The following is a 14,874-nucleotide window of genomic DNA, read 5'->3' on the forward strand; positions in this document are numbered from 1 at the left end:
ACCTTGCACAAGGTCCTACCACCTGCAAGAACTTCCTATGCTATAAAAAAACAAAAGCATAATAAGTTTTGGGTGGTCAGGAACCACATGTAAATCTCAACTACAATCACCTTGGTATATTTATATTTTAAAGTCCATAGTGTAAAGCCTAAAGAATTATAGGAAACTACTTATTGCCCGAAACTTCGTCTGCGAAGAATTCGTTTACCGTACGCTCTCGGGAACATCGCATTTTCGGGTTAAAGGGTATCCTATTATTTATTATAGTCTGGTAATGCATGCAAAATTTCATGGCAATCGGTTTTGTAGTTAAGGCGTGAAAGTGAAACTAACTAACTCACTTTCTCATAAGGATAAACTATAGAATGAGTATATAGCAGTTTTTAGCGATTTTTTTAAATGTATTTTTAAACCATTGATTTTAAATTTGAAACGCATTTCATATTCCAGTCATAAAGTTAAATAACATGCTGAAGTTTGCCCCGCTGGCCCTGTGTTGAACGCGCGTACAATGGTCGCTTTTGTCTTGCCAATGCGTCATTTTCTGTCATCCTGCACGCCAGACAGAATCCGTACAATCTATTCCACATCGGTAAAGATTCTACCCATAGAACTAATCATAAAACGAATAGAAATTTCGGGAATAAACGTAAACGTACATATGGCTAATAAAATGAAATAAAGTTTACTTATGCTCAAAAAATAACAAAATGAACTCCGAATCATCAGGTCGAGCCTAATCTAACATATAAACACATTTTTGAACATGAAACTTCCGTGAGACTCACTCCTAGGAAGAAGGGCTACGAATTAGCCCAAAACATGTCGAGATAAACTCGATATAAAACGTAGTTATCCGGTACAATATCATTTAATATATTAACGCATTGTCATCGAAACTGGACGCAAATGCAAATTTCGTATCTATGCTATCAACAATTGAAGAGTTCCCCCTTGCGGAGAAGATTTTGGCCGTACTACCACAATTTCACTCGTATTGTATTGCCACTGGATTTACATAAATATACCAAATTTCCGCTCAATCAGATACCAGGAAGTGGTCGACGAAACATGGTTTGGACGGCTCAAACGATTTCGATGAAAATTGGTTTGTAGGTGTTTTCGGGGATGACAAATCGATCTGGCTTGGTCTTATCTCTGGGAAAACGCTTATTATCAAGTTTTAGCCCGAGCAAAGCTCGGTCGCCCAGGTACTGTAAAGTTAAATGACGGCTTGTATAAGCATTTTTTTTCCAGCTTAAGCTTAGTCTGTAACAGAGCAATCGCTCAAAAAAATGGGTTTCTACAGAGATGGTGGTTTAAAGAGACTTCCGAAGTCTACTAAAACTTATCAAAAACACGAAAAAACTTGTGCTCATTGATCACGGGAGAAGACAAAAAGTTGTGACATCGATTGTGGCAGAAAATACGTAAGATAACACGCGGGGTCCGTGGCTAATCCCGATAAGTCGAAATAATTGACTGTAGAAAAAAGATCACTATGACATCCAATGAAATTCCTTATAAAATAGATAGATTTGAATATCGGCTTTGACCACAAACCCCTAATTCTTGATACAATTAGGTCTGTTTTTGCCAAATAAAAGTCTAAGAATACTCCAGTTCAGTAAAAAACAACGCTATTATACCCAACAAAAACTTTAAAACGTTCAATTAACACGTGTTTGTTGACGCTACAGTTATTAAGTCCACTTCCTCTTAAACGCCGCGATGTTACCATTTACACTTGAGTTCATCATGCGCAGGCGCAGGCTTCGACCTTGATTCAGTCATCTCAGGTGGCTTTGTAGTATTCTGCGAGATAGAACTTAACGATGAGTGAGGGTTCCGAACTCTCGTCATATTAATTAACTTTTAACTTCGTCTCATCTTAATCTTATGTTTTTAAGCAAACTTGCTCTTTCTGTGTGTGATATAAGCATTAAATAAGGGTATTTCTCAAAAACTTGTCCCGTCATGAAATTGACAAGAAATCAGTTTTGTCAAGAAATTATTAACCCTAAGGACGAGATCATAAAACATAAACTACATAAAACATCCAAAATTTCTTGACGTCAGGAAAATGTCACAAAACATTGACATCTATGTACTAGACTGCAAAACTGAACTGAACTAGTTGTACTTTTACTGTAAAACGAAATGATGAAGCTATCTTATTGGTTTCTTTGAATAATAGTAAAATTATATAATTGTTCTTATATAGTAATAAATAAAATATCGTTTTCAGATCAAAATGAGTATCATTTTTAAGACCGGTTTTGTGAGTATCACTCAATATAAAATTTCAACCACAAACCGTTTCATAAGGAAAATTGTTGCTGGACATGTCCGAGATGTAGAGGAATTAAGAACAAAACAGGGAAAGTGTTCAATAATTCAAGCTCGCATCTATTACTAAAATTAGGTACTTAGTTTAAGTCTATACAAATTGCTTTGTTAATGACAGATTCATATGAGTATCACAGATGACAGAGCCAGAACTATTTCTACTTTTGGCCACCATGAGCGCTGCGATAGATTTCATCACCTCCACCTAGTACTTCGCGCCCTCCCAGTACATTTATACGCAAACTTTTAGATACTTACTCATAGGTATCGAAGCATTGGGATTTCCAAATTGTAAAATTAAAATATTTAGTATTAGGTACCTACATTGCACTCCGGGAATACCCACTACACAATGAAGTCTTATGAATGCATCAGACTACATACTTTATTTTTAAGTCTATGCATACTAAGGGTAGGTGTAGATATCGAATTACTGTTTCTATTTCTGAATATAATACGCTGGCTATGGTAGTTTTAGGAATCATAGTAACATACGCTGTTAACCGACTTCATATTATTATGCGTGTTTGTTGGTCTCTTTAGTTTGCGGTATTCTAAAGTTCGAGTGCTACCGTACCGTGTTCAGCGTGTTGAGTTTAGTGGCTCGTCTGTCACGCTACGTAGTTACGACTTTTTACGTGTCAATGCTGCTTTTGTTCGTTTGAGATTTTATAAAGTTGTGGTTTTGAAAAACGCAACATTATCTTTTTGTTACGCAACCAGACGCGCATGTTATGTAACTGAATATTATACTCATAAAGAGAAAATATTTGATCCTGTATTGGTTTGAAAGGGATTACCTGGAAAAACTACTAAACTGATTATACCTTTAGAAAGCTATAATATCAGCGATTAACATTAGACTAGATATTTTATCCCAGGAATGTGTAAACTTCTCACAGGTTCTGCAGACGAAGTAGCGTGCAGACAGCTAGTTTAGTATAAACCAAATGTATTATTATATTATCCATAACAACAACATAGTAGGCACACATGGTCTTATGGTCCAGATGGTCCCAAAGGAAAATCAACGCCGTTTGCAAGGTTATCAGAGTTTGTTGATTTGGGACCATTTCATGACATGGGCACGAATAAAGATTTTCTTACTTTACATATTACATACTTTTTGAAATTACCAATTCTGAACATGAAACTACCGTGAGACTCATCATCATCATCATTATCATCCCAGCCTATATACGTCCACTGCAGGGCACAGGCCTCCCCTCAGAATCAGAGGGCTTGGGCCATAGTTCCCACGCGGGCCCAGTGCGGATTGGGAACTTCACACACACCATTGAATTGCTTCGCAGGTTTGTGCAGGTTTCCTCACGATGTTTTCCTTCACCGCAAAGCTCGTGGTAAATTTCAAATGTAACTCCGCACATGAATTTCGAAAAACTCAGAGGTGCGAGCCGGGTTTGAACCCACGACCCTCAGCTTGAGAGGCGATGGGTCAAACCACTAGGCCACCACGGCTTGAGACTCACTCATATTAAATGATAATAATTATATCGGATAACTCACGTCTGAAATCGAGTTTAGCTCGACATGTTTCGGGTTAATCCGTAACCCTTCATCTACACGCGCACCGAGCTAAACTCGATTTCAGACGTGAGCTATCCGATATAGTTATTATCATTGAATACTTATTACCAATTCTATTAGGTACAATGCCTAAACTTAAGATATCCTTTTGTTGTTTTCGTAATAGGTATCTTCTTCTTCTTCTTCTTCTGAATATTATAAAATTCTCGTGTCACAGTGTTTGTAACCAAATTCTAAACTCCTCTGAAACGGCTTCACCGATTTTTATGATTTTTTTGTGTATATTCGGTAGGTCTGAGAACAGGACGTAGACTATATAGAGCTAGTACACAAAAACATAGCGTAGCGCAAATGCCAGCCCGACAAGCCAAAAATCTGTAGGTAGGTGAACCGACTACAAACGGTGATCATCAGTTTAATTAACATAATTTTGAAGCGCGTTATTGTGTTTATTTGTAGGCTAACGCTAATGCAAACATAATTATTGTGACATTAACATTGCGTTTATGACATGATGTTGCGGGTACGTCAAAAATAATTATGATCCGCGGCCGGTTCCCGCACGTGTGTGCTTCCTCCAGTCCAGCCGCCAGTTGTCAGCCCGCCGTGCGCCGCGCCTCACGCGTCCACGCTACGTCAGTGGCACCCCACCGATCGTTACTTTTAGTTCCCCACTCGAACCGCGGTAACGGTGCGCCCTCGATCATACATAACAACAGACTCATCGCTAATTAAAATACGAGTACCTACTTTGCGTCGTAGATCTTACGCAACTGACGTCGACGTCCCGTCATGCAACTCCGCCAACCCTTCTAAGCAAACTAAACTACGTCAAAGTACGCGCTGCATTGTCAATACAATAAAATGCACGCACGTGCTCACCCCGCACCTCGTGCTGCCGTTGTCCAATCGTAGGAGCACGAGGGCTATCGGCGCGTCTCGGCCAGCCAATCGCGGCTCGTTTACGATTTCACTACCACGGAAACCGCCGATCCCGTCCGACAGGAGCCGAAGCACACATCGACAACCCCCAGTGCAGCTGCAGCCCCCAACATGGCGACAATGGTCGCGCAGCCGGCCAAACCGGCGATCACTAAGAAACCTTCCATCAAGAAGTACAAAGCGCCCACGCCGCCCCGCAACATTATCGACGATGAAAACTGTGACAGTGATAAAGACAAAGAAAACAATGTGCGCGAGAACGACAATGACGCAACCGAGAGTTGTATACAAACAAAGCCGGAGCCGGCTGACCACGGCCCCGTTACGGACAAGGGCTCGCCTCTCAAAAGGTTCGCGCCAAAATTGAATGGCAACGTTGACAGAAGCTCCGTGCTGTCTCGGGCTGCTATGTTCGAGGCCGGCAGCCCTAAGGCCAAGGACCCGGCCGAGATGTCCCTCCGTGAGCGAAAGGCCCTTTTTGAAAAAAACAAGGGAGCCGCAATTATACCCAAAGCCCCCTTCGGACAAGCGCCCTCCGTTAAAACCCTATACGGGGATAAAGGTAAGTCGTGTTCCGTTTTATTTTCACTTATTTGTGGACGACGTTTGGTGCCAATAATAGAACAATGCTCATTGTTAGTGATTTATTTTATTGCAAAAGACAGTTTTGTTGCGAAGTAAGTTGTTGCATTATAGTAAGTACCTGGGCGAGCTCGGGCTAAAACTCGGTAGCAATCGTTTTCCCAGAGATAAGACCAAGTTAGACCGATTTTTCATCCCCGAAAACCCCTACATACCAAATTTCATCGAAATCGTTGTAGCCGTTTCCGAGATCCCCGAAATATGTGTATATGTATACAAGAATTGCTCGTTTAAAGGTATTAGATTTCTGATAATATGTATTTCATCTAGGGCTTGCAATCCGGATAACCGGATATCCATATTATCCGGATATCCGCCCATTTTCAAATCCGGATAGAAAGCTCTTCATTATCCGGATAATTTGGATAATTCGAATATCTGATATTAAGCGCGCGCTCGCGCATTGTGAGAGGTTAGTGTAGTGTATGCATACACACAGATACATTTATTTTTGTGTTAGGTAGGTGTACATGCAATACTTATTAGTTAGGTTCATTCTTAACATCTTGTTTGGTAGTGGCGATGATGAATTTTTGGTAAATGTGTATGTAAGTAATGTATGTGTTTATTTTATTAATATTATTATATTTTATGTATTTTTTCAATCTTCAATATATTTTTTACCTTACACACACCTGCTTTGATCACCTTTTTTCTTGATTCTATGTTAATAACATCGTCAGGTCGAATAAGAAGGTAGAAGAAGAGATCGCCTTTTAGCGATTAGACCCCTGTTTTCTCGTCTCCTACCCTACCTTTTATGTTCTGATTTCATTTTATAATGAATGTTTTTTGGTGTTCAATACAATACGCTTTGTATTGTATTGTGTTATTTATTCTTATAATAGAGCAAGAGCCCGCAAGAGCCAGACCTTCGTTATAGTATCGTTATAATCCTTCGTTATAGTCCGACTACAGGACCAGAGCACGAAGCCTATTCCTTTGCAGCGGGGAGTCAGACAAGTAGATGTGATCTCTCCGAAACTGTTCACCGCTGGATTGGAAGATGATTTTAAGGTTCTGGACTGGAAAGGACGAGGCATTAACAATAATGGGGAGTACTTCACTCACCTTCAATTCGCCGACGATATTGTAGTCATGGCTGAGACTATGGAGGACCTCAGTGCTATGCTCGCTGACCTCAGCAGAGTTGTTTCCGACCGAGTTAGCTTAAAAATAAACATGGACAAGACGAAAGTCATGTCTAATGTTGTGCCAGCTCCCGTAATAGTCGGAGGCTCTGCGCTCGAAGTTGTTGACGACTATGTATACCTGGGACAAACGATCCAGTTAGGTAGGTCTAACTTCGAGAAAGAGATCACTCGTCGAATCCAACTCGGCTGGGCAGCATTCGGGAAGCTTTGCAGCATCTTTTCGGCCAAATTACCGCAGTGTTTGAAGTCAAAAGTCTTTGACCAGTGTGTGTTGCCAGTGATGACGATGACATACGGATCTGAGACGTGGGCGCCAACGATGGGCCTCATTAGGAAGCTCAAAGTCACTCAAAGGGCTATGGAGAGGTCTATGCTCGGGGTTTCTCTACGGGATAGAGTCAGAAATGATGATATCCGCAGTAGAACTAAGGTTACCGAAATAGCCCGAAGAATTGCGAAACTGAAGTGGCAGTGAGCGTGCTCGCAGGACTGATGGCCAATGGGGTTCGAAGGTTCTCGAATGTCGTCCGCGGAGCGGGAGACGAGCCGTCGGTAGGCCTCCAATAAGATGGAGCGACGACCTGGTTAACCCGTCGCGCGACCAACGACTTTTTTGGGTAATTTTGGACTAGTACCCTACGTTAAAGGGTGATCGAAACTAGTAACAAAATTGACTAATCACGAGTACTTAGATACGCGCCGCTGTGGCGCGCAGGGCGTTCGATGGGTTAAGATCGCTGAATTGCGTTGGATGCGGAAAGCACAAGACTGGTCTGAGTGCGGCCTAAGTCCAGCAGTGGACGTCTTTCGGCTGACATGATGAATCGAATCTACTCTCGATTCTGATTATTCCTGAGCGAAGTGCTTTCCGGTTTTCAGTTATATTAAAAATTAACACCTTGCATAAAAAAAAACTTTCAGCCTTTAACATATAACCAAGGTCTGGCTGTCGTGGGCTCTTGGTCCGTAAGGCAAAATAACAAGAAGCAGGAGACAGAGAAGTTATAAAGTGTTTTTAAGTTATTTCACTCATTAAAGTGACAAAATAATGATTTTTACGTGCGTATAAGACAATCAGTGATTAAGTTAATTAACACGATTCGTCTGATGAAACCAATTTAAAATTGTTTTTAGCGTTTTTTTAAAATATTTAGAAAATTATTCAAATTATTCAAAATAACCGGATATCCGGATACTGAGATTTCAAATATCCGAAATATCCGGATAATAAAAAGTTACCGGATAGTGCAAGCCCTAATTTCATCACTTTATTTCCTTTTGTCATCTTTTACAACATTTTGGAAAGTTTTGACAGCAAACAATTCGATCCTGTTGACTGTTTATTTTCTTAGCTATATAGAAACCGTCAGACTTAAGCCTAGGTTGTATATTCATCTCTCAAAATGGTTGTGCAACAGCATAAACCTGCTTGCCCGACCGACGTAATATATGGCCTGTAAATTCTCGACCAAATCGAGACCAATGCAAAAACTCTGTTATGACACTACTATCAGATCTACCGTCTAGACTACAGCGAGAAAGATACAAACAAAATTCAACTCTGAAGTCTTAAGTTTTCAAATCACTGTTATAGTAGCAATACTGAAAGTCAGTCGAACCGCAGGCATTTCTTTTTTATCAAGAAATATCTAGTATATTAATTATGTATGAGGTCGTAACGGGGAATCGAACTCGGTTCAATTACTCTCTGTGAGGTTTTTTCAACATTTTTTGCGCTCTTTCGGCTAAATATACCTAACTGCTAAATTAGCACATTATACGTTTCATTATAAGCTATTATTTGATTTTGACGGCTTTTTGTCTTAGAAAGTAATTCTCGGTTACGCAATACAATTAACGAGACCGTTATAATTGGTGCATCAGCTTTTGACGGTCTGATGGTGCAATCGAATGAACTGAATTGAAGACAAAGTTCTTTGTTTTTCCTTGAAAATTCTTCGTAAATATTCAAGTTACGTTGTTTATTCAAAGTGATTAGTCATGTGTCCCATTTAACACTAAACTTGTGCAATGTATACAGGAAATGTAAGCTCAAAATACATATTTTAAGAAACTAAGCTGTTCTATTCTACATGCCACAATAACAATGAATTTGTCACTTGATCGTTATTCTCAGAAAATAATATGGGTACCTAGATCAGCGGGAAAATTTCCATTGAATGAAATCAATTACATATAATTAGTTATTTGTGAATAGTAGGTAAAGGCGTAATTATTTGGTAACTAGATCGTTCAAAATATGTGGTCTACCACCCTAAAGTTTGATAATCGTTTGCATGTCATAAAACAATAATGCCAATAGACGTGTTTGTCAACTTGAAAGTACGATTTTAGCGATATATTCATGTGATAGGAACTTGTTTAAAAATTGATTAGACCACTTATTTGGCTGACCGTACAACCCCATCTCTTAATTTAAATTGAAAATCTTATTAGTATACAACTTGAAGAATTATGTTGGGATGATGATGCTTGATGAACTATGAATTCAGTCATTATATACTACGTTTTAAAGGTTTTGTAAATTTTAAAATACCTTGTAATTTTAGTGTAACTAGAACTAGCGAAGAATCATGAAAAAATACTAAATACTTAAAATACTACTTACTGTCTCACATTTTCACATGCAAAGTAATTCAGTACACTTACGATTTATAGATATAGAAAAACGTCTCTCAAAAAAGAAACTTTCCAATTTCTTGACCCCATTACTTCAAATATTAATGGTTACTGCCGTTTCGGCAAAATATTTTTCGCCAAATTTCACTTCCCAAAAAACTTATCGCAGTAGTTTCATTTCCCAAACGAATCTTTAGCATATTTACATTTCGCATTTTATTCATTTGGTCAAATTATCATTTGGCATAGTTTTACTTTGTCAAGTTTTATTACGACAAACGTTTATTAAGCAAACGTTTTCTTTGGCTAATATTATATTCCAAAATAAATGTTTGTTCAAAATGACAATTCGCACACGTACCATCCTCAGAAACCAACTGCTACCAGAAAAGTAGGTTAGGTTAGGTTAGAACTGCTTCCTCCACAGAAACGAACTGCTATTAGAAAAGTAGGTTAGGTTAGAACTGCGTCCCCCACAGAAACGAACTGCTACCTGAAGAGTAGGTTATTAAGCCATGCAATATTTTGGGAAGAGTACGTTATGCCAAACGATACATTTGACTAAACAATACTTGGTAATATGAAACATGACTAAGTAATTACATACATATTTATGAAACAAACATTTGCCAAAAAAAAATTATCAGCTGTAAAATTGCGGTAAGTTGTTTTAACAAATGATTATTGCCAAATGATAATTTAAGTAAAATATTTTGGAAAGTGATACTTTGAGAAAAGTTTTTTGCCCATACATTAGTAATCCAATATTAATACATCTATTAAGATGTGTGTCTGTTATTTAAAATATTGAATTCAACAAAGGAAAAGGAAGACATTAAACAACAGGGAAAAATATGTTAGAAAAACAATAATTTAAACCAAACCAGTTCGAACGAAAAGTAAAGCATACCGATGCTGTGATTTTCCCATACAACTGTGTATTTATTTGTGTCAGTGTGACAGATTTAATATTTGCACGACAAGTTAGCACGTCCTTAAAAGGAGCGTGTTGTCAACTTCAAACGGTTGTCGCCAATCTTTCTTATTTTTTTAACACTTCGAATGTGGGTCATTTTTTGGCGAAAGTTTGGCTTCTATCTAATACTACATTACCATCCACCTAGGTTAAATATATGTTACACTTGTTTATTGTAAAAGCCATGTTTATTACTGGACGCTTTTGGTGAAAGAAAAGGTCCTGTGTATAATACTCACCGTCGCAGTGTATAAACACTGAGATGAAAGTTCATACAAGTATATGTACTTTGTGTTTGAGTTTAAGACAAAGACACTTTTTTACGGCAAACAAATACTCCAGCCGTTTTCTCGAAATGGAAATGTTTGACAATGGATTTAAATCATAAAGGTCAGTAAAATAGGCTAAAGACTTGATGTACCTATAGAGATTTTTAGATAGATAATTACTACAAATATAACTGAACTATAGGCATTTGAGAAGCTGACGCACGAGTGAGTATTTTTTAATGTATTTGAAACTGATCCGCAGTTAAATCTCTACCTCTACCGATATAATAAGTGCAGAGCGAATATAAGAGCACTGGGCTCCGTAATAGCCTATTCACTCTTACCTTGAATAGCCCTAAATTGTATTTACACGGAAAAATAGACAACAGAAGCGAATTCTATTCCTGAGCAGTCCATTAGAAAAGATGACGAGATGTTTAGTTTAGTGGGCCCTTTTGGTTAGTACCTAATCACCAGGCTTTTGTTATGTTGGCAGAAATTCCACATTAACCCTCCCAACTGCCAGGCTGTCAGCTCATGTTACATTAAGTGGTCCGATTGCCTTAAAATGGCCTTCCTTTTGAACATGAACACCGTACTTGGACAACAATACCCCTCCGCTCTTGTAAACATCATGCTTAAAGTCGACTCCATGCTAAATCATTCATAAATGCAAATCTTAACAGCTTCCCTATTAACCTCTTCGTTTCTATTATCTTGTCCCGTTGGCTTGCATAATGCGCTTTCCAAAATGACAATACCATTCTGCCTAACTAGGCCTGCCAGTAACGGAACGAATCTGTCTGTTACACTTCACTAGTCTTAGACTAACGAGAAAGCTCAGTTTTGGTTTTGACGGAATGTCCTAAATAAACCCCGTGGTGGCCTAGTGGTTTGACCTATCGCCTCACAAGCAGAGGGTCGTGGGTTCAAACCCCGGCTCGCACCTCTGAGTTTAACGAAATTCATGTGCGGAATTACATTTGAAATTTACCACGAGCTTTGCGGTGAAGGAAAACATCGTGAGGAAACCTGCACGAACCTGCGAAGCGATTCAATGGTGCGTGCGAAGTTCCCAATCCGCACTGGGCCCGCGTGGGAACTATGGCCCAAGCCCTCTTGTTATGAGAGGAGGCCTGTGCCCAGCAGTGGGACGTATATAGGCTGGGATGATGATGAGGGCATTGACTTAGGATTTGTGTTATTTAAGACAGTAGGTATTGTTCAATTTTGCGCTTTTCTGCTCTGGATTTAAAAACCACTGTAAAATTAAAGAGACAAAAAATCAACAACAGTCAATTGATATAAATAATTTTCAATAACATTAGTTAAAAAAAGCGTAGAACGTTATTTTTGTCGCAAATTAAAATTCCACTATTTTCATTATATAATAACTCTTACGGGACTTTAGCGCCTCACGAGTTTTTCCATGACTTCGTGACCACAGCCTTTGCAAACGGTAAATGAATCACCAAATGGTCACTGTAAATTTATTTTTATATGGTGAAATATCCTGTCTGCAATTCTCAATTGACCTTAACATAGAGAGAGGTGTATCTTCAAGCCCCTTTGTCCTTAAGTATCCTTATAATGGAAAAATGACAATGTCGGGAGCTTCCTTCCCTTTCCATACCATTATTAAATAAGACATAGCTAGGCCGTTTAAAAAAATACTATGAAAATCCTTCAGGCCGAGTAACAGAATATCAGCGTTGCGAAGCAATTCGTGACTTTGTTCTGAGTCAGCTTTCCTTTTTTTGTAAATTTTGCTCTTAAATATGGTTCGTGTTAAATGTAACCAAATAGATATATCAATAAAATTTCGGGTCATTCTAGTCTAGAGCGTCACCTTCCTTTCTGGCAAACGCGAAAGTGCTATAATTAAGTTTGTCTAGATCATTACCGCAACAATACAGCCCACACCATTTGTCGCATGTTCCAATCGAGTGGTCTATGTCATTACTGGCGTTTCACCTGTCCTGCACCGTATCATTACTGGCGAGGGTCTCGTGATCATTAGGGAATGCCACGGTGGGCTGTCATGAATTCAAAAATTACAGTTTAAAATGTATGTTTGCAAGAAAACTTGTTTGGTGACCTGTGGTGAAGTAACTAAGTATTAATTGGGTTTAGTTAGGTTACTGATATCAAGCCTAAATTACGAGCTACGCTAAAGCAGCTTAGTTATCAGGTTAATTTTCTTTCTGCATTGCTTTTAGAAATTAGTATACCTGTTAGGGCTGACTGAAATATCCCATTTGCGCTAATATTTCACTGCTACCACTTGTATTTTTTTGAGAATTGATGTGATGACGTTATACAAAAGCAATAAAGAACGCAGTAAACGCACTCTCTAAAGAAAAAATCTCTACATAAACTAATAATTCTTACTTCTTAACGTTATCGGATGCCGATATATAGCCGTATAACATATCTCTAAACAGAGGTGTTTCAAAGGCTCGCACTCTGATTTTTCCAAATTCATGTGCGGAATTACATTTTAAATTTACCACGAGCTTTGCGGTGAAGGAAAATCGTGAGGAATGCACAAACCTGCGAAGCATTGAATGGTGCGTGTGAAGTCCCAATCCGCACTTGGGAACTATAGCTCAAGTCTTGTTCTGAGAGGAGGCCTGTAGCAGTGGGACGTATATAGGCTGGATGATGAACGTTGTTTGTCACTCTCGCTTGTTTCTTTACTTTACATAAATAGGTACTAATTAAGACAGGTATTAATTAACTTAAGAAGGTAGAAAAAGTTTTTACATAAAATAAATCTTAAATTAATTAATAATAGTATCCGTCTCTCTAATGTGTCATCCTCATCACGTTTTAATCGATCCATAGATCTATCTAATAGGTGAAATATTAAGTTGATGAGAAAATTAGTGTACCTTTGGCTACTGAGCTGTGATTTTTCAAGTAAAATGACATCATTAAGGAGCCGGGTCATCAAGGTTGACTATGGCAGACGTCGAAAACATTTGATTTGGTAACAGATGTAAGATATCAAGGAAAGTTTTTTGTTTACAATTTTGTATTAATTTCTTGAAAATTGGCGAAAAGTTTTTATATATTTTTTCTTTCTTAGCCCGTTTATCAATAAAAAATTACAGCAATAAAACGAATGCGCTGTAAAATTCAATTATACATAAAAAACGACAACAATGATTACAATTACTTGAGGATATAAACATGTATCATTTATTAGTCGACAAAAAACTGTAGCGTTACAGTTAAAACACCAATGCGCTGTAAAATTCAAATTATACACAAAAAATACACAAAGAGACAAAAGATTATGCTGGCTTGCTCAAAATAAAAGTAAGCCAGAGTGTAGGTATTGTAAGTTTGTAATACCAAAATACCAACTAAAGATTCTAGCAGTCAGGAGAAAAGACCCGCCAAACCACACAGCTGATCTGGTGACACTTGTCTAAATTTCAGGCTACATCTTCGCACGCTCGATTAACCTATCTATACTAATAATTTCAACTAATTGTGCATACAATTTTTGTGTATCAATCTACTACCGCTCACTAATTCAACCTGCACCGTCAATCAGGTCATTCATACACAATCGCAATCCTAAAGCATAATGCGCCAATTGAACCGCGACCGCGTCTAAATGTTGGCGATCCCTGCGCCGCGTGGGATTCGGAAGCCGAGAAGAGTGGTGGTGGACCGACGGTTGGTCGCACCTTGCCATTCCGCGAGCGAACGCATCACGCTCAAGATCGATGCTGCACGGATATTAGTGGCCAGTGATCGTGAACGGTTGGACGCTGCTTTGATTTTTATTTTGAAAATCGCAAGTCAGTGACCGGTTTTTGTTTTTTCTGTGTCTGGCTTATGTAAGTTGTGTTTTTTTTAAAGCTTATTCGTGGAATTGTTTATTAGATTAGGTATTGAAAAGTGATTAATTTCGGAGATCAATCGATTTCATTTGTTCTATAATATAATTGTTTGATCACGATTTAACAAAAGTAAAAAAAATAAGTAACTAAAGCTTCAACACCGATGAAAAGATTAGTTTTAGAATTAGTTTTGGGAATAGAGACCTGATTTTTTTTGTGAACATGGATAAGGGTATGTTTAAGTGATTAGAAGATGTGTGCAGTAGTTTACCTGCCTGATATTAACTTACGTGCTCTTTTAACCGACCAAAAAATAGGTTATCAATTCGGTTTTTTTAGATAGTTAGATTATCCGGAGATGCAATGAACGTCTAAATGAAATTTCCTTAACAATGACATTTTCAACATTTTAAATGTGCCAAGAAAATATGTGGAAACAGCTCGAAACACCATTAGTTGTGCGGTTTCCGTAATTACAGCTAGATAAACACAGAATA

The 14,874-nt window shown here is 38.3% G+C and overlaps 1 protein-coding gene across 3 annotated transcripts in view; it reads left to right on the plus strand.

Moving 5' to 3' along the window:
* LOC141441710 (anillin-like) overlaps positions 1-14,874 on the plus strand; it is a 71,518-nt gene that overhangs the window by 32,436 nt on the left and 24,208 nt on the right. For 2 of the 3 annotated variants that reach the window (XM_074106523.1, XM_074106524.1), the window contains exon 7: positions 4,813-5,401. In XM_074106523.1, the coding sequence (XP_073962624.1) occupies positions 4,813-5,401 (589 nt within the window). The remainder of the gene's footprint in view (positions 1-4,812; positions 5,402-14,874) is intronic. The other variant, XM_074106525.1, reaches the window with a different exon arrangement.

The sequence above is a fragment of the Choristoneura fumiferana genome, chromosome 24 (assembly GCF_025370935.1).
Source record: "Choristoneura fumiferana chromosome 24, NRCan_CFum_1, whole genome shotgun sequence".
Classification (NCBI taxonomy): domain Eukaryota; kingdom Metazoa; phylum Arthropoda; class Insecta; order Lepidoptera; family Tortricidae; genus Choristoneura; species Choristoneura fumiferana.